Here is a 27,662-nt window from a genome sequence, read left to right as displayed (position 1 = left end):
GTTCTTTAGAAAAGTAAACTGGTAAGAATAACCCCCCCAAACCTTATGAATGACAACTGGTATATGAAGTTTAATTTTAAGTAAAATTTTACCAGGCTCATGAAAACATGCCAAAAGCCAAACTGCATTACGAGCCTAAAACTACCGAACACGGTTTGAACAAAATACTCCATTTCCAAAAAAAAAAAAGCAAATATAGGTTTAATGCCAGTCATCCAAAATCGACATTAGTCTCTTAATATAAGGCAAAAATAGTAATTTTCTTTTATTTTTTAACCTACATTAAGTACAATCAGCAATAGTTGCCCTGTAGAATATGCATCATTGAGACCTAAAAGCAAGATCAGCAGAGAATGCTGACTCATGCACAGCAAGATCTTCTCAACATACTGACAATTCCATAGCAACTCTGGAAACGTTTCTAGGTTAAGGACTGGATTAATGCTGCAAAGTGGTTTCGTTAAATGTGTGTATAATTTAGTTCTCATGCACCACAATCACATTTCCATGTTATAGCCATGTAGCACAAATAACATTTCTTGCAGATCTAAGGGTGTGTCAATATATATTAGACCATAGAAAATGCCATAAAATACTCTATGCAATCTTTAAGCATCTATCTTCAATATACCTGTATTTACATATTTTAATGAACTTATGTAATAAGCCACTGAAGACATTTTTACAATTTTTATTAGATTATGAATTTATAAATTCAAGGACTCAAGAGGCACATAGTTTAAAAGGCCAAGAACACCAAAACTAATTAAGTCACAAAAGTCAGAATATTTATGGATGTAATACCAGTAAAAAATAAAAATCACATCCAGCCTAAAAGCAACACTTCTTAAGAGTCATCCTTCAAAGTTAGCATAATAAAAAGTTCTCATTTCCCTCAAAGAAAAATAATTCATCCCACCTACCAAGCTAGAAAAACCTATTTACAGTTGTACTTTGATCAGAAGTATCATAAAGTTGTGTAATACAGCCATTTCTACTCTGCCATTAGAATTTAACATTTCTTTTAAAGTATAATTGTATTTACAAACGCATAAATACTGTAACTCTGATCTTCATTAAGATTTGAATGAAAACAGGTTGTTAAGTCACAATACAAACGTGTTAGTGTAAAAGTAGGTGCATACTCAGTATTATTCTCAAAGAACAGGAAGCCAATACTTCTGATAAAGCTCAAGTTCATCAGCAAGACCAGGTCTTTAAGTTACGTTAATGAAGATGAAACCTCTTCTGTGTTATTCTTTACATTGGTTTCTTCAGTCGACTTTCACTACGCTGTATATTTTGGTTACAAACCAAAAGCATGCAAAGAATCCAATTGTCCCTAAAAAAAAAAAAAAAAAAAAAAAAAAAAAAAAAAAAAAAAAAAAAAAAAAAAAGGATAAAAAATTACATGTTAGAAACACTGACACAAGAGACACCCATTTCTACTTGTACTCCATGAATCAGGACATAGGTATATGTGATCTACTATCTATAGTCTTTATATTAATCAGATCAGATAATGGAAAGTTACAGACAGTACCTGGTCTTTACAAGCATCAACTACTCTATAAAGTATCTCAATAAATTTACGATCACTGATCACGTGGAAGATTCTTGTTTTAAGATGTTCCTGTGTTATTTATCTTACTACATATTCATTCTTTGTTGTTTCAGTATGCTGCAGTCCGACCCCTTCACGTGGCTCCATTTCACCCTTCTTCAGTGACTAGTCACACACACTCAGCTGTCAGAATATTATTAGACTTAATAAACCAATTAAACTGACAGCAAAGGGAGTTCCCATTTCTTAGTTATAATTTAAGGTCTTGGAAAATTAGAGCACTACCTTTATTTCTACAAAGATCAAGATAACAGAAATTTCAAACCACAGCGCAGTTACTACACAACTTGTAGTTCCTACTGAAAACATGTGTTATGTACCTCAACAATAAACACTTCTGAAATATTTAAGGCAATCAAAAGGTATACACAAGTTTGAACTGAACCTTAAGGATGAAAACCATTTCCCTGATAACTCAGCAGAATAAAAACAGCTTTATCCATTCTCTCTTCCACCAACAGAAGCTTTTAATAAAAATATTATTTTGGATGCGAAATAGTTCATACAGTTCGGCGTTGTCAATCTAACTGGATTACTTCAAAATTCAGCCTCAATCAGAATGATATTGGACTAAATAGCAGCTCTGAACACCTGTTACGGGAACCTTAATTTCCCACAAAAACTAGGACAGGAAAAAAGCCCTGAAGATTATCTGATTTTTGCCTGAGTACCTCTTCTAAAATCACAGCCTCAACTTACGCAAGGGCCAAGGAAGATCTTTAAAGGAAAAAGTCGCCTTCATTTTAGATCCGGTAAGAGGCACAACAAAATCTGTGTGGTAACTCACACGCTATAAAACCTTGAAAGGAACCATGAATGATATCATGGTAATTTTCTTTTTCCCTTTACGCTTCCTAAACTACTGATGTTTAACTGACTCATTTACTATGATACGTAGTTGTGGTCCCAGCTGTGAATCAAAGATTTGTCATGTAGCTCCCGGTATTTTGCCTGCTGAGTCTGATCAATGACCTGGAATGCAGTATGGATGCAAGTGCCTGAAGCATGTGTTACATAGCAGCAGGGCACTGTCAAAACCCTTCCTGATACTGACGATTTTTAACAGATGAGTAAGCAGCAGCAGAATAGTTTTGATACAACAATTATGATTTTTTCCTTTTAGCTTCTTTATCGTCTTGACATGGAAAAAGTCAGTTGCCCGTGGGCTGCTAATATTCTTTTTTGTTTAAGAAACTGGAGAATTCCCTCTTTACCCCATCTCTTAACTTCTTCAGTAAAACCTTATCTCAGAGCACTTCAGTAAATCTCAGAGAACTGAACATACCTGCTTTTGAGTCCTTATCAACCTAAACAGACAAATTTATTCTTAAATTTAAGGAATATGATTATGCCCTTAAATGATAAGACAATTTAATCTTGGGGGAAGTAGACAAAAAAAAAAATCATTAAGTATATGACATTTCAACGTTCTAACCATTTGGTTAACTTCATATGTATTCTTCCCTGATTTCAATATAGAAACTGAAAATTTAAAAAACCAAGAGTATACAAACTCTGAAAGCGTAGAGTTCAAATTGCACAGCACAACTCACATCTCCGCTGTCCCAGTCACAAAGAAGTGACTGCCACAGAAAGCATCTAAGGGGGCTGAGAATAAACCACCTCTTCTTTGCATGCATACCCTAAAAATGACTCCCTGAATCTGCTGGCAGGCACTGCACAGCCACTTTGTCACCAGAAAGTGAACACATGAGCAAAGGAAAAGGGGGATGCACCAGGTACATTTTAATGCCTCTAGACAATGTCATGTGACTTGCATGACATGAAAGAATAAGGGCAAAAGATGAAAATTATATGGGTACCTGAATTGCAGAAAGGCAGCTCAATCAAATCTGTGCACAGAAAATTACTGTAAATTCCCCTGAACGCGTGCACTCCAGAATTACTACATGCATCCAAAGTAAACCCAGGGAACAAGGGAGAAAGACTAACACAGTCCTGGTTTGGGGCAAAACTACTATTAAAAGCAGACATGCTGAACATCTGTGTGATGTTCAATGAAACTAGTGAAACTAAATTAATTGACCTTACACTTATGTAAGGCCTAATTATTTTTCACGCTACTTTGAAAGTTTGTACTGCATTTAAAAATCGATCTACATACAGCACTACACATTCATTTCTAGTTGAACAACCATGCATTCTGTGATTCTTTAGTTCAATGAGACTATCAGTAAACCCAGAGCAGAAATAAAGGTTCAGAGAAAAGCAGTGTGACAAGGAAAACCAAGTGAGCAAGGGATGCAGAATCTCTGACTTTAAAAGTAAAGGATGGAAAATAAAACTAACCACTTCTGGAACACAGTTTGATCAGTTTTCATTTCATTTCATTATGAGATTATATAATGTACCTAAGCCCCATTCCTTCCTTTTAACAGGCAATGACCCAAGCAAATCCTTGCAGGCCACTGCTCCTGTTCATCATCATCTGCATTGTCATGGTGCACAAACAGCTTCAATGTTTCCTTAGCTGAACTGGCAATGTCTTTGACAAATATACAGTTACACTTAAAATGAACTCCATTCTCAAATGTCAGTTCTTTTTTCATTAGACCATTTTTGCTCTCCTGTGCTAAGTGGAAATGAAAATTCTACTTAATAGTTACAGTGAGATCTGTACTAAAAGCTCTGATGGCAAGCCACTTGTATTCTAGGAAGCCTCAGAATATAGTGTGTATACATAAATATGCATCAAAGCCTTCAGAATCATTAAATGTTATCATAAACTTGTAAAGCTTGAAATTATTTAAACCGTTGATTGATTCAAAATAGTTTTAAAAATACTGCTCTATAGAGTAAAGTATACAAGGACAGATTGTATTTTGCTCCAGTAGAATTCTTAAGATTTTTTGAGGAGGCGGTTGCATCAGTTTCAGCAGAGACTTTCTGCATTTTCACTGCCATTTTTCCACCCTAACCAAGGGATATATGTGTCTGACTAAAGATTGCTTCTTACTACTGAAGATGACAACGTGTGATTTTGAGGCCTCATCTCACTTACTGAAGAGGAAATTGAAATGCAGCACCCAAGACAGGTGTTTTTCCAAAAGCTCACAATAGAGATTACAAGGGTTTTGAGGAGACTGATACAAAAAATGCCAGAGAAATTCTGTCTGCTTCCCATGTCACTTCAATGCAACTGGGAAAGAAGGTAAATAAATTCTGGAAGAGAGCAAATTAAAAAAAAAAAAAAAAAAAAAGGAAGTACATTCTCTATCAATTTTTACTCCTCTCTTTTCCTTCCTCCTATTCCACAAAGGTTGCAATTTTTATCTTGACACTGTAACTTTATACTTGATTGTGTGTGATTTGCAGTGTGCTTCTCCAAAGACAACTCATTTAAAAAAATGAGTTTGTCATGTGACTCACATAAGAATGAAATCTGGAGAAGTATTTATAACATATATGAAGACCTAATTATTGGCCACACCTCAAATTAACAGTAGTTTTGCCTCGTCCTCACTTAATCTCTTTCACTAAAATTTGTGAATCAGAGTTGCAATATGCTACACAACTATCTGGAAAAAACCAAAGGTAAGTTTGCCAAGGATTCTACTGTGCAAAACTAAAGGTAGACTCAAAATTTAAAATTAAGGTTCAGTACTTACCCGTGAAAAGGAAGAAGATCAAAACCATAATCATGGTATAACCAAAATACAAAATGGTGCTAGCAGTTCCTGTGATTTGCAGTTTAGAAAAAAAATAGTGTATTGCATATATTAGGAAATAAACTGCAGTGAAACCACTAGTGAGAAATGAACGCCACTGCCAGTGATAGTCCTAGAAGGAGTGAGGAAAAAAGAAGTATTAGTAATAGTGCACTTCTAAGACACTGACTCTACTACTCAATGCAGAGCTACTTTTTCTATATAACTTTATCCAAAGGTGAGGTTGTTCATGTTGTTCATACTGAATACTGGAATACTTATTTTCAATGAGAAAAGTGTTAACATTTTTTTTAAGCATTCTTAAAACAGTATCAAGTTTGAATACCGAAGAGCATTTCTTACCTCTGCACATAGATGGAAGTAGCAGAGCAATATTGTAGCCTCAGAACATGTAATAACCAAAATAATGAATACCAGAAACAGGAAACCAAACATGTAATACATCTGGTGGGACCTATAAAAGGGAGTTAAAAAAATTAAAATGGCCACTGTGGTAATACTATCTCTTCATATGCAATAATAACAACTTCACATGAAGTATTTCCCTTCCTACTGAAGTATTGTCAGCTGTGTGGCCATACAATTGACTAATTTATTTTCTAACTAAAGAAAAAATGTCCTGGCAGCTCAGCCTGACAACAGTAAGAAAGCAATCCCAAAGTATGCTCCTGGTTGGGATTTTAGGAAACAAATTACATAATGGTGAAACTATAGTTCCAGTGAAGTCAGTTTGACCTCTTCCACTGACTTCAGCAGAACTTGGATTTCACCTCACATTTCAATCAAAGGGGCAGAGCTGCAAAATAACAAATGTCAAATGCTGTAGCTGTCTGTGTTGGGTAGAGGCACCTATTCAAGGTTCAGAAACAGTTTAACAAGATCCAGTAACTAAATTGTGCCAGAAGGAAGACAGATTCCTCACAGTAGATTAGTTTGTCAGTGTGCCATGAGCTCACATCAAAATTCACTTATACTGGACTAGTCTTTAGTGCATTATTTTTTAAAATAATTACTCTTGTTTCCTTTATAATGATTTCACAAGGATTTGTTCTATATTTATCTTTTTTTCTCCTAAAAGTATACATACTTTTCTAGGCTAACAACAACTACAAAAAAACCCACCCTCAAAAGTCAATTCTAATATTCTTACTACTTTTAAGTTACATGCCGTATGTCAGCTTCAGAAACACTTCCATGTGAAGTCAGAGGAGTAGCATGACAAAATGAGCTATCTGAATATTGTAGGTCAGCTGTCAATTGACAAGCCACCTCTCTACATACCAAAACAAGCAAAACAGGCACTGAGTATCTTCAAACCCACAAAATATTAAAAAGATGTTAACATTCAAAATGTTACTGAACCAATATTATGGCAACCCTGCATCACCAAAAATCAGGCGAAGCATCTTGAAGAAAAGCTTACACAAAGAAATTACCACTTTTTGTGACAGAGAAAACTCAAACAGGTTGTGGTTAACTTACCAAATACTGTTGAGAATAAAGAACAACTGTATAAAGATACATCCGAAAGGAAGAATCCCTCCCATGACAATACCAGGTAACGGCTTTGTATAGAACGACTGCTCAGGAATCTGACGAGGAATTTGATTTGTGCGAACAGGGTGTTCAATAGCCTTTCAACAAAAGAAATAACTAAATAAATAAAATGCCAAATTACAGCACTACCTTTTTTGCTTTCATTTTAAAATGAGTGGTGACAAAAGTCTGCTCTTTGCTTTGAACATGTGTATACCCAGTTACCACTACATTTGCTTTCACTATCAGCTCTACATTTGCTTTCAGCTATTATTGAAAATCTAGAGACAGATATTCTGGATTTTGCCTTTTATTATATCTATTATCTGTTACAGAGCTGATTTATCATCAGATCTGAGCTGATTTATCACTTTTCAGCTGGCGGAGGTGGTGGTGCAGACTCCTGCTTTCCCCTTCTAAAAACCTCTGCATATTGTTTTTCAGGATATACTTCAAGAATCACATCAGGATAAGCTTACAAATGCAGAGGATTCAACCTGGCAATTAAATCCTACTTTAAGATTCATGCATGGTGGAAGAAAAAATTTAAAGGCAGATAAATGCATACTTTTCCATCTTTCCCCTTTCATAAAGATTACATCAAGAGCATCAATAGATACCAACTAGGTACTTGCTTTCTGATTTGATTTTCATGTTTTTGTGGCACCTACCATGCTGACTATTAGTTTATCAAATCATCCTTTCTTAAAGGAAATGCCCCTGTACAATGCAGGGGGACTTGCTGGAATTTCAAGATGGTTATCAGAAAAAAACCCCTGAGTTCTGGTTAAGAAAAATATGATAATAGGATAATTCACAGGAGAACTCTAGCAATTTTATCAGAAAATATCCTCAGTGTAGTGGGCAAACAGGAACAAAAAATACGTGAGGAAAACCACAAACGCCTATGTTGTTTTCCCTTTTGTTTGCTGGGTCAACTAATTTTTCCAGTAATGAAAAAGATGCCAATTAAAATAAAAATTAAATGAAAAATAAAATTAAAATCACTGATTTACCTGTAGCAGTCACTCAAAAAAAATACAATACTCCAACTATTGCAAAGAAGTATCACCCCCAACAACCAACTGAATATCAAAGCCTTGGAATTCCAAGATCAGATATTTAACAGATCTAAAGTAACTGAACAGAACCAAAGTCAACAATGCAACTAGCTTAGGGGTCATAGCCTATACAGTGAAAAATAATTATGTGTGTATATATGTGTATACACTTACAAAACAACTTCTCAGGAACACTTACGTTTTTCTTAAAACCGAAGTAGGCACCAATAAATGTCAGCGGTACAGATATGCAAAACCAGAGTGCCAAAATAGCAACCAAAGTACCAAATGGAATAGCTGCTGAAGAGCCTTCTCCCCAGAGAATGAGGTTCATGATAAAAAAATCCGCAAATACAATTCTGAAAAATACACAGAGAGCACAGAAATGCTCCTTAACATTTTATAATGTTAACAAAAGAGTAGCACTGTTTTAAGATTTCAATGTAAATCTTTGTTAAAACCAAATGACACACAAAATATCAAAACAAAGAGGTCAAACAAGAAATTCTTTGTTAATCTAGTGGGACTGAGCTCCAGCAGGAGCTGACGATCCAATTAAGGTATTTCAAATATATGCTTGTCTTAACTAGACTTAAGGGTACAACTGCTTGCTGTGATTAAGTAGAAAAATTTATCAGAGTGGCTACACAGTATATGACACTATATAAGACCAACTACAGCGTGGTGAGAGAAACAGCCCAGATAATAGAAGAAAGCAATGAAATACCGGTCTGTCTAAAAATGCGTTTTTCTTAATCAACCTTTTCATATGGCAAGAGTAAACAAATGCTTACAGAGATAAATACCTAAGGATGATATGTCATGAACATATTCATCTTTGTCAAAAGCACTGTGATACTCTTGTAACTTTCAGAATAAAGGGACAATGTAATAAGATTTACGTGTAGGGCTGAAACTTAAAAAATTAGCTATGCATGTCAGAGACGCAATTTAATTCTGTTAATCATGGTGGTATTTCTCAACTTACCCAGGACAAAGAAATGATGTCAGCAGGACATTTGTTTTCCATTTCTCACCTCCAAATGCTGTATTAAAACATTTGACAGATATCAAAATATGCATTAGGCTCACAACTATTAATTTTCCAGTCCATTTACCTGTTATACTTAGCTTGCAAATACTCAAATAACGTCCTATCATGCCCAAATTTAAAACAGTAGACTAAATCTTCAGTAATAAAACTAAATTTCCTTATCATATTGCTTAGCCACAGAGCTTCAAAGCAAAGTCTCAGACCAAAGTCAGGAAAGGTATCCAACTAAAACTTGAGTCTCTGACCAGTTTATCTGCTAAAAGAAGGAAGTAGATTTGGAGTACTTTTAAGTCTTTAAAAAAACATCTTAAACCTGGAGTGATTAAGAAGTTTAAGCTTTCTAGCATTTGACTGCAGGTTTCAGTAGGAAAAGATTCAGAAATATGTGAAAAGCAAGCTTAACAATTTTCTTGAAATAATTCTTGCCTGTGAATCTTACAAGAGACTCAGGACTAACATGCTTACAGGAGCAGTGATGTTCTCTTGAGTCTTAACAGCACTAAGCAGTGGTGATACCAAAAGACCAAAGATAGCTTTATTAAGAAAATCTTTATGAATTTGCACTGTGCTGATAAAAATTCTAGTCAGTATACTTTCAAATGAAAATATCCTGCTGGAATTCAGTGAAGCTGATAATTTCATATGAGCACTGCCATAATGACATGCTTCTTTATTTCAAGAGTCAGAAGCGATTATGGTTAGAGTGATTTTAATTAAGTTTCTATTTCTTCATAAAAACTTTGTAGAACATGGCAGCAGTTATTAAGATTAACCATTTCATTTCAACTCAGGTTTCCTTTTTTTGAATGCAATGTTGAAAAAAAAACCCCAACTTTTAAAACTGGATATCCATTTCAGTTGTGTTTTAGTTTGTCTCACGTTACTTTATTTGTATACTATAAAGAAAAACATTCATGCTTGCATGGTCTATACAGGGTATGAACTACCTTATGTTATAACAAAAACATCACTGGATCAGTCACTCACTGTCTTAGAAGTTAAACACAACATTCAAATATAAGCTAAGTGATTCCCAGTAAGTATAATAAGAAACACAATCCTTAATAGTCAGATCTCCACCAAAGAAACAGGATTCAATGTACCATCAGTACACTTCAAAATATCCTTCAAAACACATAGCACGATATAAAGAATAATTCTGCCCTCATTTATGCTCTTCATACTAAAATCTCCTTCTGTTTAAGTCTAACTGGCTTGGAGATTAGGAAGAGGAGTAGTTTGTTATCACATCACCACCACTGTGGAAAAACTCCCTACAAGATACAAACCCACTTTTTCCACTGGCTCTCTCCATATGAAAATTACAAAATGGTTTGAAGAAACAACTCCAATGCCTACTGCCAGGCTGAAGTTCAGAAATAAACTCCTTCTCTAGCCGTGTATGTTCAGAAGTCCAAAAGATTCACCTCTCTCAGTCAAAGAGTCTTTTAGCTTGATTTGCATAATTAAAACAAGCTACATGCAGAATGCCATGCTCCACCTCAAAACAAACCAGAGGGTACAGGAGTCAACCTTTTGAGGTTGGCAGACAGTTCTTGAAACAATAGCTGGGACTCGTGAAGGAAAGCAGTATCAACTACCTGCTGATACTTCAGGCCCCCCTGTCAGAGGCCTAAACACTTTTGGGCTGATTCTACAACTACAGAACACCTAATAATCCTCCTTCCTGCCACAGTCTGATAAGCACTATTCTCCCGCAGACCTAGGAACTAGCTAAAAAGAGGTGACAGTCACAGGCATGCAAGAACTGAGGTTCATGACTGAGGTGGGGGTGTGCGTTACCAAGCAACACTGATGGCTAAAACTAAATGCAGACAATAGAAGAAAGCAATGAAAAATTGATCTGTCTAAAACTTGCTACTATCAAAATGCTTTTTCATAATCAACCTTTCCATATGGCAAGAGTAAACAAATGCTTACAGAAATAAATACCTAAGGATGATATGCCATGAACACATTTATCTTTGTCAAAAGAATCCCCCCAACTACAGGAAACAGAAGTACAAAGTTGTCTGACATAATGAGCTTAGTACTAGTAAAATGAAATTTGATTCCCAATTTTACAAACACATAGTAGCAAGAGCAATTCAGGGGCTTTGGTCATGCTTACATCCAAACGAGTGTAACTGTGATAATGTTCTATATGTGTTTTCTGTTATTACAGTAAGTACATTGCCCCAATTGGCCCTAAGGGAAACTACAAACAGTGCTGCAAAATAAAAATCAGTTCTGTGATGATAATTTACTTTAATGAACTTAAGCCTTGTCATTTTCGGTAACTTTTACTCACATTTGTAGAATCTGGCAGCAACATAACCAGCTGGAGTTCCAAGTAGTACCCACAAAACTACAGCACAGGTCATTAGAGCTCCCCTGTTGGCAGGTGACAAAAATCCCAGGCAGGCAAAAACTGTGAAATAGAGATGCACACCTATAGAAAGTGCCTATAACTTAAAACTAGTACATCAGTTATCTTAAAATCTGTGTATACTAAGTTGCATGTCTACTATAGCAGCTCAGGTGTTTTTAATGACTTCTAGGAAATTTCTAGAAAAAACTATACTGCTATTCTTACTAGTAGCACACAACTAGCAGTGAAAAAATCACCTGTATTCAACTAACTCCTCCCCACTTGATTACTTACACAGGGTAACAAAAGTCATTATTAAGATCTGTGTGCCAGAGCCTAGAAAAACAGACAACAGCATTCCTTTTCTCGGGGGCCTGAAAATATCCCCATGAACCAGTTTCCAGCCAAATTCTTCTTGCGCATCTTCCTGTAAAAGAAATACACCTATTTTAATACAGTAGATTGCCATTTAGATAGCTTGTTACAGCTATACATTTAGCTGGAAAAATTAGGTTCCGAATAAATTTTAGGAGGTACATTTTTGACTTACAGTGGAATCCATCTGATTGTATCTTGCAATGTCTTTATGCAGTGTCCTCAACATAATCATAGCTACCATTCCAGACAGAAAGAGGACAATCACCAAGGAATTCATAATACTGAATTAAAAAAAAAAAAAAAAAGGAAAATCATAATTCAAACTGCAATGTAAACACTTCAGTACAGCACACTTGAAGGCAAAATTTCTTCTCACCTAAACCACTGGATGTGAGTGTGAGGCATGGATTCCAAGATATAATCCCATCTTGATGCCCACCTGATACTTTTTTCTTCCTGAAAGAGTAAACACATGAGCTTCAGATACACTCGGTATCCGACTTGTACATTTACAAGCTGATGTTCATGCAAAGCAATCTTAAATCTTGTGACTAATTGAATTCAGTGCTCCATGCCTAAAATAGTTTAGTAATAACTACCTATAACAAACATAAGATTTGACCATAGAATCAAAACCAAAATACTTTCTGAATTTGAGCACCTATCTTCTTAAGACATAAAGGCCTATCAATTTAATTTAATTCTGCTTCCTCCCTTCCAGAATTACATGAGTTCACCTGGAATTCAAATGACCACCAGAATAATAAAAGAATGTGCACTTTTATCATACATTAAGTCCACACATTGAGAAACTAAGCTATGCTATACAGTCTCCAGCATAACGCTTCACTCTCTAGATATTGGTTTGTCCAAATTATCCTTTGCTTTCATACAGCCTCATTTCAGTACCAACTATCAATCCAGTTACAAACAGCTTTTACTGCGAGACAGATGGGGAGACGATACTACAGAACTTACACTATTTGTAGAGGGAAAACAAATTACTCCTTCAGGCATTTCATCCATCAATCAGACACACTTCAAAAAGAGGATTTCTTTGTTTTATTTTGTAGAGTAAATATGGAAAGAGGAATGGACAGTGCTGATGAACCTGAAGATTGCTATTAAGCAAACCACAAACACTACTACCAAGTAATAAGATTGGCTGGGTGTCTTCCTAACAGAATGTTATTTCAGTAATTTCTCCAAGCGCGCTTTCCAGAAAAGTCAGAGCAGAAAATAATCAGCTTCAACCTACATACAAGAGTAATTTGATGAAACCCACAGTTTTTCAGACTCGTGAGTCTGGACTGAAAAATAATCTACCAGAAAAACTAGGTAAACACAGAAATGTGATTCTTTTAAAAACCACCTTTCACATTCAATCTGTGTGTGGTGGCACGCAAAACTGTAAAGTGTGTGGTTAAATCCCAAGCCCCCTCTGACATTCCAGTTCAAATAAAGTTTTAAAACTACAAATTTACTATTTTGAGCGAATTTTAGTTGTCCATCTTTATAATTCAGAGTATTAGTGCATGATTTTAAGAGGTAAATACCAGAGAAATCTTAGTACTCACCTGAAAAGAAACTGAGTATGTATAAGCAATTTTTACTTCTCCACTAGCCTTATTACTTATATCCATAGGTAGTCCTGAGCAATCGGGGTTGTCTGGATTAGTGTGCTTGTAACTGCAGGAAGAAAACACACAAAATGAAAGCTGTTTCACTGACAACACTCTTAAGAAAGAATTCATTCATCTTACAAAAGCATATCAAGCATTCTTCCCGTAAATATAGAAATTGTTCTTAATGCCTCATAAATTTCAGAACTCATAAGGAAGGTATCATAATCTCAGGACTTTTTGAAACTTTAACTTTTTAAACAAGAGTTGTCTCCTCTAAATTGAAAAATGTAGAGAGCACAGTCTCTAAAGCAGCATGCCAAAAATGAAACAGGTCTGAGCACTGCTAAGAACTCCAAAACACTCAAAAAGTTACAACACCAGAATTACTAGCTTCTGTCAGAAAAAAATACTTTCAATTGAACCAACAATGCAACAAGTTCAGTTATACCATGAAAAGAAAAACAACAAGCTATGAAATAATAAAAGACATCAATTTTGCAAAAGCCACATAAGACACCAGAAAAAGTGATGAGTGTATCTGTGAAATCATTCTACTCAAATCCTGTTTGCTGAAGACATGAAACGCTGCACTCCAATTATGCTTCCATCAGGCACTGGTGGAGTATCCGATACAAGACATAATGTCCTCCAGTTGGGAAATGAGAGTTCTACCTGCACTACACACACCCCACATCCCACCAATACTTCCAGGTTTTATTTTATCTTTTCTTGACCCAAAAAGGAAACAGTTCACCAAGATCCACTGAATTCAGAACAAAATCACATTAGAGTGTCCTACACTACATTACATCTAATCTACAGGTCACATATCTGAAAAAATTTCTGACTAGCAGGAGGTCCCCAGATCAAAGCAAGTATCCTGGGATGGATCACTTTTTGATGAGAAATTACTTCCAAATACTAACCTTTTTGGTTCAAGTTTAGCAGCAACTAGTCTTGCTCCTAGAGCTTCATTTTCCACAACATGGTAGTATATTTTTATGTCAACATGGTTGAAAATATAAAAGGTATCTTTATCATGGAATTCTGACTGCAATGATAAAAGATGATATTAAACAATCAAAAAGATAAAGACATCTAAAAGCCTTAGGCAGAAGCTTACATAACACAGACTGCATACAGTTTTCTGTCAAGTTCTCCTACAGTATGAATGTGAGGTTCTGTGAATACAAAGACAGTAAAGTGCATCCTTGCATTAAAAAGACAAGCTAGAAAAGTTAATGCTAAGAACAGTCTACTACACTTGAAAAGTAGAAAAATGAACTTCAGGTATTTATAAAATATATTTCTGGAACTGATGATGTCCTATTTTATTTAACTAGCAAACTGAATAGATAACTGTGGCAACTTAAACAGAATCTTCCAAGACAAACAACAAATAAAATGCAAATAAATGCTCTTTGTGACAGAACCACCTTGACATTTGAAACCAAAAATGCACAGGGATGAACTGCATGCAGCAGCCGGGAATGCTGAATACAAACCTCAGGTGAAGGGAAACATTGCCTTCGAATTTAGTCATTTAAAGAGGTTGTTAAATCATGACCTGTGACTTAACACAGCTATATCTACTGAAGCTCAATTAGTACCTCTTAAGGGTTCTATCCCCAACCTTTCCACCCTAATTATAAGAAGAGTTTTATAAATGTTCTTCTACAGTCCTTCAGTTACCTCTTCAAAGCTTATTTTCTTTATATTAAAAGCAAGTATTTAAATAAGTTTAAAAGGATATCGACAGATTACATATTCGATCATAAATTCATCCATTCATATAGGCCCCTGAAACCAATTTATTATGGAAGCAAGGAAACAAAACTGGAAATTGCAAAAACTGTTGTCTTTGCTAAGATCTGTTAAGTAAAATCAACCATTCTGAAAAAAACAAACCCTATTCCAAGTTCTCAGTGACCTCTCCATGGAGGAGGTCTCAAATAATCTAAAGACCTCCTGGACTTTCTATTGCATTCTTATCCCTTGCTTTCAGTGCATTTATCTCGACCTCCACCACTTAAACCAATAGCTGTACCACAGCAGAATTTTGATAATGCAGAAATCTTACATTATGCCTTCTTCCATTAGTCCCCAGTTTTAGGGAAGCAATCCTTCAAAAAGTATTAATTTCTGCACAGTTACAAACATACCTATGCAAACCTAATACCATGAAAACAGTTCTATCCCATAAATATGTAAAGTCCAAACCTTCAAATTTAACTTCTTTGGTAATGAAGATAATGTGCCTTCCTTCACCTTTACTTGCAGAGATACCAAAACACGTGGTTTTGGGCCACATGGGTTCTTGAGATAGCAAGGACTTACCACAGAAACATACCTAGGAGAAATGCTAGTCTTTAAATAAGTAAAAAGGGAATATTAAAAAATATATAATTGCATAAACATACGTTAATAACACAGGCATCTTTTGGACGGCCATCGTCTGTAATGTAACAGCCAATAGGAAAACCAGGATTGCAGAACCTCTGGCCATCTTCCACATCATAACACCAGGTCACAGGCATGTTGTCCACAATCCTGTAAATGGCAGAGTGACATTTGACAATTTTTCAAAATACACGGTGTAATGGAAACAACACCAGACTAACATTAATTAAACTTTGCTAGCATTCATTATTGGTAAGTTAACTCCAAGAATAATACTTCTTTCACATCTTAACCCACGGAATTCCACTGATTGCCAATCCAATTTCCAAATGAGTTACAAGCATATAGCTCTGTTCACCGGACTTTTTTCTGAAGTCCCCTTACAGAAATAGCCCAGGCAGAAAACTCACCCACTCCAATGTCACAACAATCTAATATTTCATTATTTTGTCATTAAAAAACGTCCAAAATCATTACTAAACCAGCTAAAATTTATTTCAAGACAAAACACCAAATTAAAAAAAAAAGCGTACATCACATATTATTCATTCTCCAGCTTCCTCACTGCTCTTCCATTGCAAAATACACTTTTCATGGCACTCCTAAACTTTTTTTTCTTTTGCTATTCAAGTAAATTCCTGACCATTAACCTCAGTTGTAGGTACTCAAGAGTAAGGAATATTTTAACCAGTTGGTTTGCATGAGCAAAAAATTGTAAGCCACCAACAATTAACACCACGGATTCTTTTGTAAAACTTACCATGCTACTGAACATCTTTACAACCACTCATCATTATAACCACTAGGCTTTTAATGTTAACAGCTACCTCATAATACCTTGATATGTCTGAATACCTAATTAAACACAGGAATTATGACTGTAGACAACATAAACAAAGAACTATTTAGTCTGTTGCACATTGGAACAGTCTCTAAAGTAGCACTACTTTTTAAAGCGCCTCAAGAGATGCAGGTAAAGAGTGGTACCTGCTGCCTTTGTTCACATAACAGAGAGAGATCTCCATCATCCCTACCATCAGCTACCCAGCAGAAGTAAGTAGCACTGTTTTTGGCTTATACTGACACAATAAAAAAAGTGAAGATGCTCTACAAAAACAGAGTTTCCAGATTCTCAGGAGATTCCAAAGACTATCACAGCCACAAACAGTGGCAGTACCAACCAGTTCCTAACTTTATCGTGCTACTACAGGGTACAATTAAGGTGCTAATTAGGAGCCATTCCAGATGCAGATTGATTACATTTGGACCATACTGTATGAGGTTCCACAAGGCCAAGTGCTTGGGTCCTGCACCTGGGTCACAGCAACTCCAGGCAGTCCTACGGGCTGGGGGCAGAGTGGCTGGAGAGCAGCCTGGTGGGAAAGGACCTGGGGGTCCTTTGACAGCGGCTGAACATAAAACAGCAGTGTGCCCAGGTGGCCACAAAGGCCAATGGCATCCTAGCCCTGTATCAGAAATAGTGTGGCCAGCAGGACTAAGGCAGTAATTCTTCCCCTGTACTTGGCACCGGTGAGGCCACACCTTGAATCCTGTGTCCAATTCTGGCCCCTCACCACATGAAAGTCATTGAGGTGCTGGAGGATACCCAGAGAAGGGCAACGGAGCTGGTGAAGGGTTTGGAGCTTAGGAGGAGCAGCTGAGAGAACTGGGGGTGTTTAGCCTAGAGAAAAGAAGACTCAGGGGAGACCTTATACCTCTATACAACTGTCTGAAAGGATCTTTGAGGCAGGGTTGGTCTCTCAAGAGACAGAACAAGAGGAAATTGCCTCAAGTTGTGCCATGGGAGGTTACATTGGATATTAGGAAAAATTTCTTCACTGAAAGGGTGGTCAGGCATTGGAACAGGCTGCCCAGGGAAGTGCTGGAGTCATCAACTGTGGAAGTATTTAAAAGACATACAGATGTGGTACTCTGGGACATGGTTTAGTGGTGTACTTGGCAGTATTAGGTTAATGTTTGTAGTGGGTTTGTGTGGCAAAATTTTAGTTGGCAGGGGGATGCAGAGGTAGGTTTCAGTGAGAAGCTGCCCAAAGCTTTCCCCATGTCTGACAGAGTCAGTGCCAGCCAGCTCCAGGACGGACCTGCCACTGGCCAAGGCTGAGTGGGAGCACCTCTGGGAAACAGATTTAAGAAAGGGGAAAAAAACTGCAAGGGTCAATGCACCACACAGCTGGGCTCAATGATCTTAAAGGTCTTTTCCAACCTAAACAATTCTATGATTGTATATTTGAAATTTTACTTGCATAATATATGCTAGAGAGAACTCTTGCTTCTGTTAGTATTTTAATCGCACAATCAAAACCAGGTAAAACATTAATATACTGCAAGTAAATGTGGCTGGGGTAAAAGGCTTTCCCTTGCATCTTCTGCAGCAGACATACTGAGCTGCCTTCAAGCAGCAATGCTGGAACAAATTGATAGTTTAAGCAGCAAATCATTTTTCACAGTTAATCTTCAAATTTAAAATGACTTGAAGAGATTATACATGTGGAGCAAATATGCTATTCAACAGTGCTCTTATACGTCTCTCAAGAACATCTGGTGATGAACATTGTCAGCCAAGATATCAGCATAGCTGTTGAGTCCAATTCAGTCTGTCAATTCCTAATCTTATTAAGTGGCTTTTAAAACCTTAAAAGTACTTAGCACCATCTGTGTTCCCCAGGAATTTCATGATAAATTGAAGCTGGATAATAAACCTCTATTAAATCCTCGCTTATGCTACCTTGTTGATCCCTGTTCAACATACCTCTGTACCATACTCCTGGAGCATGCATCATTATTCACAAAATCCAGCCACTGCCACTTTGTGAAGCTATGGCTAAGGAGGAGTAACAGCAATAAACAGGGATTTTTCATGTCCCTGGTTCTAAAATTTTAGGGCAGTGGGCCTAGCAAAAAAAAAAAAAATAGTACAAATGCCATTAAAAAGACTAAGAATACAAGAAATACCCTAAATTTCAAGGGAAGCTTTCACACTGAAAAACAGAACTATATCTTACTTAAATCTCAACAGTCATATCAAGTTACCTATACTGGCTAAAAATACTACTTAAATACACTACCTATATCTCTAAAACAATGTAATCTATGGGGGAAAAAACCCAAACAGTCTGAAGAATTTTCCGTGTGGTTAGTTTTACAAAGTTCTGTTTCAGTTTCTATCAGCTTAAGCTATGGGTTTTCCTAAAAAGATTAATTTCTTTCAAATATCACAGCTTTGGGAAAATATTTTTAATTTATAAACCAAGACATACACAAACTTTTACAGTTGAGGCTTTAAGCCAGATCCACATGCATCACTAAAATTCAAAGTGGTGAAAATACTATAAATATACGCAGTATTTAACAGGAATATAACCAAGACCAGCATGTTTGAAGCTCTACTTATTTTAGCATTAGCCATTTACACTTCAAATCCCTGCAAAAGTAGCCGTACCTTTCAGGGTTTCTTTATTACTTCTTTGCTCACCTACCTGAAAATATCGCTATTGCCTGTGAACCCTTCTGACCTAATCTATCAACTTCCTACTAGACTAAGTTCAAGAGATTCCCAGAAATATTTACACCAGTGAGCCACAGAACCATAGAATCATAGAATAGATTGGATTGGAAAAGACCTCCAAGATCATCGAGTCCAACCCCTGATCCAAATAGTTTATCCCCACAGAGGGATATCCCATATCAATTCCCCAGAGCAGTAGAAAATGCACTTGCTGCCTTTCCAGCACGGGTGGCTGTTACAAAATTGAAGAAACAGCGCGTAACATTACAGAAAAGTTAATGACAGTGGCAACATTCAACATTTCACCTGCATTTTTACTAATATATCCAGATAATTTTAATCTAATTAGATGAAGATTGAAATGCTTGTTCCAGAGAAGCAGGAAGCACATATTTGGAATCAGGGAATACCTGTGGGCAACACTGGTTAATGATGCTTATGTATTCCTTGCAAAAACATGCCAGAGGAACTTATGCCCAAGCTGTTCCTTCTATCCCTGCACCTGAAGGCTGCTGTTAGCAGAGCATACCAACACGAAAAGCACTAAACAAACACCGACAGCATGGCTGGGTATTTCCAGTGTCACGAGGGATCCTGCTGGTAAACATTTCGCAGCTCTTGGAATGTGGGTGCAGAGCACATGGCTACATCCCAACTGAAAACCTCCAGGAGATTAAGCACACACGCTCAGCCTTGCCCCACCCTTAATGACCATGGGAAGAGGACCTAAACGTCCAAGCAGAAACGGAGCCCAAGCGGGCTCCAAGGTGACTCAGATGGTTACAGAAGGACTCAGAGAATAGGAAAGGACCGAGTGTTTATGCATTCCTCAAGATGATTTCATTAATTGAATTTTCACTGGCCTCTTTTCCCTTTCATATCCTAGAAGACAAACAAACGTTGCATAAAACTCTTTCAGAATCATTGATCCTGTTTCCTGGACACAACAGTTGAAGGGGAATGCAAAAGCTCTCAAGGAAAACAAAGACAACATAGCAATAGAATAAAAGCCCCTTAAGACTTTTCTCTAGCTAAGGCAGGACTAATTTCTGCATTTACAGGTGCAAAGAAATAGTATTTTACAGTAAGCACAAAGCTTTGTGTTCGAAAACAGATTAATTTCCATTATGCCTGGTGTTTATCCTCCAGGTAAAGGAAGTATTTTTATGAAGGCAACAAACAACACCTGCAAAACCAGAAAGGGAATATGTTCACAGTGAAAATACCTAGTGTTAAATCTGTATTAACTTGCAAATAAAAAATGATAAACTAAATTAATTTATCACCAACATACTAGACTAACCAATCTATGAAATTTGATACCATCTTACCAATGATGTTGATAATTCAGTAGCATACTTTTTTTCAAAAAGTCTAATTTCTGTTTATCTTCTGGCTTTGTGGTATCATATGTTTTTGTACAAACAGATTTACACGTCTCCTTCTTGTTGAACGTGAACTAAGAAGAATGAAAGACATATAAGCATTAACGTTGTAAAAATTTTTTTCTTATTTCAGTATTTAACGATTTCCCCTATGAATTTAATTGCCAACACTGTTACAATAAAAACACCTAACAAATTACCAAGACTAGGTATATTAACCCTGCATAGGAGGTTTTTATATTGATGTGTGGTATAAACCCCTCCTGTGCTCACTGTAGAAGCCCTGCATCAAGAGCATCTTGTTACTGACTAAAATATTTAGTTTTCTGCCATGATTTACTAGACAGCTTCAACTGATTAACTTTCTCTCCTACTACTTGTAGGAGAGAACAAGAGAGCTTCAGTCACCAGAAAAGACAGGCTGGCTAACACCATTTCTAATTCTTCCATTTTATGGATCCAGTATTTTCAGACACGGTTCCAAGAAACAGGAGTGCTGAGGAGCAATAATCAGGTTTTGTCCAGTTCCAAAGAGAAAAGACAACCTCTGCACCATTTCAGCCTACAACTCCATGGTGCAAAGCACATAGTTACAATTAAACTGAGAGGTTTCTATTATGTGGAATTTCAGATTTCGAAGGTCTTTCAGAAAATGTTCTTGGAAGATTCTTATCTCCTCTGGTTACATTTGAACATACACGTTACCAAACACCCCCTGTCAGAGAACAAACCCTGTATGGAGACGGTTCTATCCTCTCTCCAAACAATACTTGGCCAAGGTTTTCAGAAGGACGTTTCTTTCCTTCTGCTTGACAAAAATCAAACCTGAATTAGAGAAAAGATACAAAAATTAATGACATATTCTCAACCGCAAATGTTGTTCCCTAATCAGCACCTTCATCAGAGGTAAAGGAACTATACAGCCTTCCTTTAGACAACAGTTTCTTCCTTATACTGTAAAGCAAAGTTGAAAATCACACTCACGGTTTAAAAATAAACCAAACAAAACAGAACAAACAATCAAATCTCAGAAAGTTATTTCAGAATAGTGTAGCATGAAAGTTTCTTTGAGTAATTAGTAGCAGTAAATCCCTATTTGAATAGGGATTTTAGCCAAGATTTAAACCTTTATTACATAGAGATTCATGATGACTGTGAGAAAAAAGCATGCAGACCAGAGTCTTGGGCCGGGCAGGCGAGGTGATAATACACAGACAGCTCCTTTACAACAAGCACTATTAAACAGGTTGTTGCAGTTTTATTCACCAAAACATCTAATAGCACATCCTCCAAGATTTTCCAGTCTATTTTTAAGTATATCATATTTGTGTTCACTAAAGTATAGATATAATCGGTGTTTAATCTCTTCAATATTAACAGTCAAAATATTCTTTGAAGCAAAAACTTTACATACTTGTACCAGGCACTGATACATTTTGTTTGCTCCTATGACGTGTATCAAGAAAACATTTAACACCTCATTAAGATAATTGATGGGATGTTCGCACCTCATTACCACTTTAACTCATCTGGCTATAGGCTACTAAAGACAGCAGTAATACTTTGATCTACAAAATGACAACTAATACAGAAAAGTGAATAGTATATATAAATATATATATACACACACACATTTAATCTTAAATTACACTCAAGCAAAGTACATTCAACCTACATGAAGGCCTATGAATCCATGTACTACTTCTAAAGTAAGAGCAAAGAAGAAGAAGAGAAGAAGAGAAGAAGGAAGTAATGTAATGACGTTAATAATTCAGTAGCATACTTTTTTTCAAAGTCTAATTTCTGTTTATCTAATTAACACCCTTATTAACACTCACTGATATTTCTATTTATGCAAACTTAAGTTAACAAAATAAATAGACATCCCTCAGAGGCAAATGACTGTAGCAAGACATAGATAACACTTTTAGATAAATTAAATCCATCTTTTTGCAATAACTGACAACTAAAACGACATAAATAGAGTAATATACTTACGCAGTATATTCATAGGGAAGGACAGACTCTACAGAGTCAAGCCTGTTCACAAACAGCTCGATTCCAGACTGAAAGAGTAGAGACAATCAGCAGTTATATTAAAGCACTCCTTCAATTCTCATGGATATATAAAAATAGATCTGTTTGAATAAGATAAAAGGAAAGCTGGAAATGTGAGACGTGTAATCTTGGAAGTGTAATGAACTGGATCTGCTGAGAGCAGAAGTAAAACCATCACAAAGGCAGTGACCACGTGACAAAACCACTCTGGGCTAACAACCACTCCAACTACAGGACAGCAAGAAATCATGCACAAAAATAATACAGTTAGCACAGTTGACAGTGTTTTATGTACCACGTTAGAGCTATATTAGTCATCACCACAACTTTTGTGTAATAAAAGTCTTAAAAGAACATTAATAAAAGTACAGATAAGATCAGTACTTCTTCCTATAATTAAGGTACTCCACAATTTTATCTATGTAGTAGATAATTTTATCTGTTTTCCAGCTGAAAACTGACCTATGAGAATTTAAACAATCTTTTCAGATTGATACACTACTTTATGTTTCAACAGAAGCTCTTTCCAAAGAGAAGACAAAGATTTAACTTCTTATAGAAGTTTTTCAGTAACTCTACCAACTCTTGAGGAAGAATCTGAAATTCAGTCTGACTACTTTGGCCTATACACATTAATTACAGATGGGGAAGCCTGCTGCTATGGAAAGGGAGAGGCCTTTCACTCTTCCCTCTTAGTCTCAAAATCCCTTCCCTTACTCTAGCCCCACAATCCCAATGCATTTTAAGTGTTTATCTTACACTGTTTTTGGCAGTTACCTGCTTGCACAGTAAACCACTTCAACTGGCTAAAACAGCAAAAGACTTACCCCAAAAATTTTAAAGAACAGTTCTTAATACCACAGCAAGTCCTCATTTCAGCTGGGATAGCTAATTTTCTTCCTAGTAGCTGCTACAGTGTTTTAGATTCAGTATGAGCATAATGTTGCTAACACACTGATGTTTTAGTTGTGCTTACCCAGGGTAGTCAAGGAGGTTGCAGTTTCTCATGCTCTGCCATCAAGGAAGTGCACAAGAAGCCAGGAGGAAGAATGGCCAGGAAAAGCTGACCTGCACTGGCCAAAGGGCTGTTCCGTATCATAGAACATCACGCTCATTATATAAAAAGGGGGGAGTTGGACAGGAGCCACTGATCCCTGCTCAGGGACAGGTTGGGCATCGGTCAGTGGGTGGTCAGCAACTGTGCTGTGCATCACTTGTTTCTCTTGGGTTTTATTCCTCTCCCTCTCTGTCTTTCACCTTTTCATTAATTATTGCTATTATTATGGATATTGTTATAATTAGTATTATTAGTATCTTTTATTTTGTTTCAATTATTTAACTCTACTTATTTCAAAACACAAAGTTTTACTTTTTTTCCCCCGATTCTCCTCATCCCACCAGGGGCAGCGGGGAGTGAAACAGCAGCTGTGTAGTTCTTAGTTGCCAGGTAGGGTTAAACCAGAACACAAGTTGACCTGTCTTACTATGTAATCAAGAGCTGGAGAGCAAAAGGAAGATGAGTGCTCTCAAGAACAAGACCTCTCGCTTTCAACAGCAAGTCATCTATTTTCTCACCAACAGGGGAGCTTTTTATCCCTATGAAAATCCACTCAAGTTTAGACAAACCAAGAAATTCTGGAGGAAAGCAAAAGAAAAAATAAAGATAGAATTATTCACCTCTGTGTGTAGCTCAAATACTTCAGTCAGGTATTGTATTTTACCAATATACCTTAGCTGTTCTTGTGCAAGTCAGGATGCAGCTCTGTGAGAGGTAGGCAGCTGTGAGCTCTTAGGTTGACCCACTAAATAAAGACACACCTTACAGCTCCTCTTTCTCCCTCTCTAGGCCATCCATGCAGACCTGCTGCTCATCTCTGGGTAATGCACACTTGGCATAATTCTGTGAGCCACGTCAACTTCCTAGTGCTGCAAAAAGCTGGACTGGTAAAATGTTGGATACTTTCCTGACATGTTAGTAAGCTCAAAAAAGGTCATAACAAGTAATCACAGCTGGGTCAGCGCAGAGGGCAGGAACACATTGCCCAGGGGAAGACAGGAATGAAATCTCTCACTCCCAGCAGCAGGGAATTAGACTGCCTCAGCTGGTCACAGAACCATGGCCTCAGATTAGCTGTTTTTCATTGGAGAGGATTTACCTGAATGCTCCAATTTTTCATTGGAAGTGTATGCATTCCTGCAGATTAGCATCTTTGGTAAACAGTTTCCCATACAACAGCAAGTAACCTTTGGAGCCATCAGTATTTTTTTTAAACTGAGTAAGGATTCCTAATCTTCAGGCAAGAATTAATATTTCAGCCTGCACAAATCACATTCCATTTCTGAGGATATCCCAACCAAAACCACGAAAAGTAGCCAAATTGAGTTTGCCCAAGCAGATTAGCAGGCAACTTGGAAGAAGGGAGAAAAGTCATGAGTCTCATCACTCTTGTGCTGCTACTTACAAGCTCCATTAACAGCATCCCATACCTTCTCATCAACACAGGATAGGAGATCCACAAGGATCATAACAGACAAAGAATACCATTTAGAGATCTGGTATGTGGATTTAAGTCCTCAAGGCAGAGAAAAATTCACTACTATTACTGACATTGCAATCAACAGTGACAACTGCAAGAACTCTGTGAGAACATGTGAAAAAAGACGGCTGTCCAGGAAAGCTCAGTTTTAGTCACTTACATAAATATTATGATATAGCAATTACGTGACCACATATTGTTTCTCCTCACCAGACTGCATTCCCTTGCAGGCTACACGGAGAGAACTGGATGTGAAGAGTGATTTAGACTTCTCCATATGCCTATGTTTCACTTTGTATGTAAATTGATAAGAGGTGGCCAATTTTTACAATATTACACCTGTTGGGGTGCTCAGCTGCCCACTGATGGCACATTTACATGACCCAAGTACCTGAATTCCCATTTATTAAATGATAAATTCTCAGGAGACAAACATTTTGTACACACTATATGAGGAATAAAAATGCAAAGACATCTGAGAAAGGTCACCCAATATGTGACTCAGGCTGGTTACAAAAGACAGTAGGCACTTGGGTTCACCTGACTTAAAAAAATAAATCTTTCTTCTACAAGTTTAAGACAGGAATAATCCAAACATAGCAATGTTTTTCGATGATGTTGTGAAAAAATACAAACTGCAGCCTGAAATGCTTAGCCTGTATTTGAAGAAAAAACATTCCTTAAGAGGGTACTGCAGCACTATAATAGGTCACCCAGGGAGGACATGGATGCTCCTTGCTTGGATGTTTCCAAGGCTGGCTGAAACAAAGGTAAAGATGAGCAGACCTAGTGTTTACAACAGCTGTGCTTCAAGTGTGAGGCTGCAATATGTGACCTCCCGAGGTCTCATCATTTCTGTGGTCCTATAAAAGAATGTCCACAGAATGTTTTACTACTACAACCAAAGCACCTTCATTACATCTTTGGCTTATTACCTGCTCTGTTGATTCAGGATAGCAAATGAATAAAGTCAGCACATTTACCAAAAGCATACAGTTTAAACAAGCTTGTATTCTGGAGAATCACAGACCAGTGTTCCATGTATTGCAGGAGCTGAGAGCTCAGAAAGTGCAAGACAGCCACCTTCCACAGCAGTAAGACCATGGATCATTAAATTGACTGGTCTTGAACTTTGTCATTCAAGTATTAAAACACAGTCTGGTGTAATCTCCATCACAGTAGCAGCAAAAAACTTCAAAAGGTGCCCCAAAGAAGCAAAGACTATTTTAAATAGAGACCCCTGACCCACCGACATCCACCAAACAAGTAATTTGGTTATGTGAACTTTACCTCACTTTTGCGGGCACAAAACCAAGTTTAAGCTTCACTTGAGACTCTGGGGCCTAGAAGCCTCTACCCTTGAGGTTCTGGCCGTCCAGAAGACAGAGCAAGGGCAAGGATGCTTACTCTGGTTTGCTTACTCTGCCCGCAGCCACCAGCTGCTCCATCCTGCCAGGAATCACACATCCTCGGCACGACCCTCCTTACTTGCTGCAGCTTTCCTACAAGGGCCCGAGAGATGAACGGCCGGAGTTTTCTACTTCCCCAACGTGGCCGTAACTCACGGGGTGAGCCGACAGCTCCCTCCTTTCTTCGGAGGGACCACAGGCACTTCCCAGCAGGGCCGGACCTGAACCAGGAATCAGGACCGCCGCTCTACCACGCCCCCGGGTCCTCTTTCTCATGAATTTCTTTTTCAATGAGCAACGGCCATAAACTAAAACACAAGAAGTTCCATCTCAACATGAGGAAGAACTGCTTTGCACTGACGGTAGCAGAGCTGTAAGAGGCTGCCCAGGGGGGTCGCGGAGTCTCCCTTTCTGGAGACATCCCAAGCCCATCTGGACATGTTCCCGTGTCACCTGCTCTAGGTGACTCTGCCTGGGCGGGGGAGTTGGATGATCTCCAGAGGTCTCTCCCAGCCCGAACTATCCTGTGAGCACAGCGGGAACTGGACCGCGCTCCGAGCCCCCGCAGCCCCGGCGCCGCCGGGAGCACCGGGGCGGCCCCGCGGGGCGGCTGCGAACGCTGCGGGTAAAACCCGCCACGCAGGGGGACAACACCCGGGCCGGGCCGGGCCGGGCCGCGCCGCGCCCCGGGCGGCCCCGGGGGCCTCCGCTCGGCGCCCCCCGGGCTCACCTTGCACTCGGGCTTCTCCTTGCCGGCCTCGCAGAAGTTGACGGGCGCCAGGCCCGGCAGGTAGAAGGCGGCGGCGGGCGCGGCGGCGGCGGCGAGCAGGGCGGCGGTGAGGAGGAGCGACGGCAGGGCCATGGCGGGCCGGGCCGTGCCGTGCCGTGCCCGGCGGTGCTGAGCCCGGCGGTGCTGGGCGCCAGCGGGGCCGCGCCTCTCTCTCTCTCCCCCCCCCCCCGCGCGCGCCCGCCCGCCCTGACGCGGCCGCGCCGCTTCCGGCTTCCCCCG

General features: G+C 38.1%; 1 protein-coding gene across 1 annotated transcript; it reads right to left on the bottom strand.

Moving 5' to 3' along the window:
- Window positions 1-180: 180 nt before the first annotated feature.
- On the bottom strand, window positions 181-27,662 carry TM9SF2 (transmembrane 9 superfamily member 2). The gene is made up of 17 exons (XM_027880364.1): window positions 27,384-27,662; window positions 22,648-22,715; window positions 21,381-21,474; window positions 20,596-20,723; window positions 15,759-15,888; window positions 14,265-14,389; window positions 13,291-13,402; window positions 12,090-12,169; window positions 11,886-11,994; window positions 11,630-11,762; window positions 11,276-11,395; window positions 8,899-8,956; window positions 8,110-8,269; window positions 6,796-6,947; window positions 5,656-5,767; window positions 5,254-5,425; window positions 181-1,342 (listed from the first exon to the last, which is right to left on the bottom strand). The coding sequence occupies exons 1-17, from the start codon at window positions 27,513-27,515 to the stop codon at window positions 1,275-1,277; spliced, it is 1,953 nt and encodes a 650-aa protein (XP_027736165.1). The 5' UTR covers window positions 27,516-27,662; the 3' UTR covers window positions 181-1,274.

Source organism: Empidonax traillii, unplaced genomic scaffold (assembly GCF_003031625.1).
Source record: "Empidonax traillii isolate 1590-97213 ecotype Southwest subspecies unplaced genomic scaffold, ASM303162v1 scaffold68:size1967880, whole genome shotgun sequence".
In the NCBI taxonomy this organism is placed as follows: Eukaryota; Metazoa; Chordata; class Aves; order Passeriformes; family Tyrannidae; genus Empidonax; species Empidonax traillii.
This window is presented reverse-complemented; position numbering and strand designations above follow the sequence as displayed.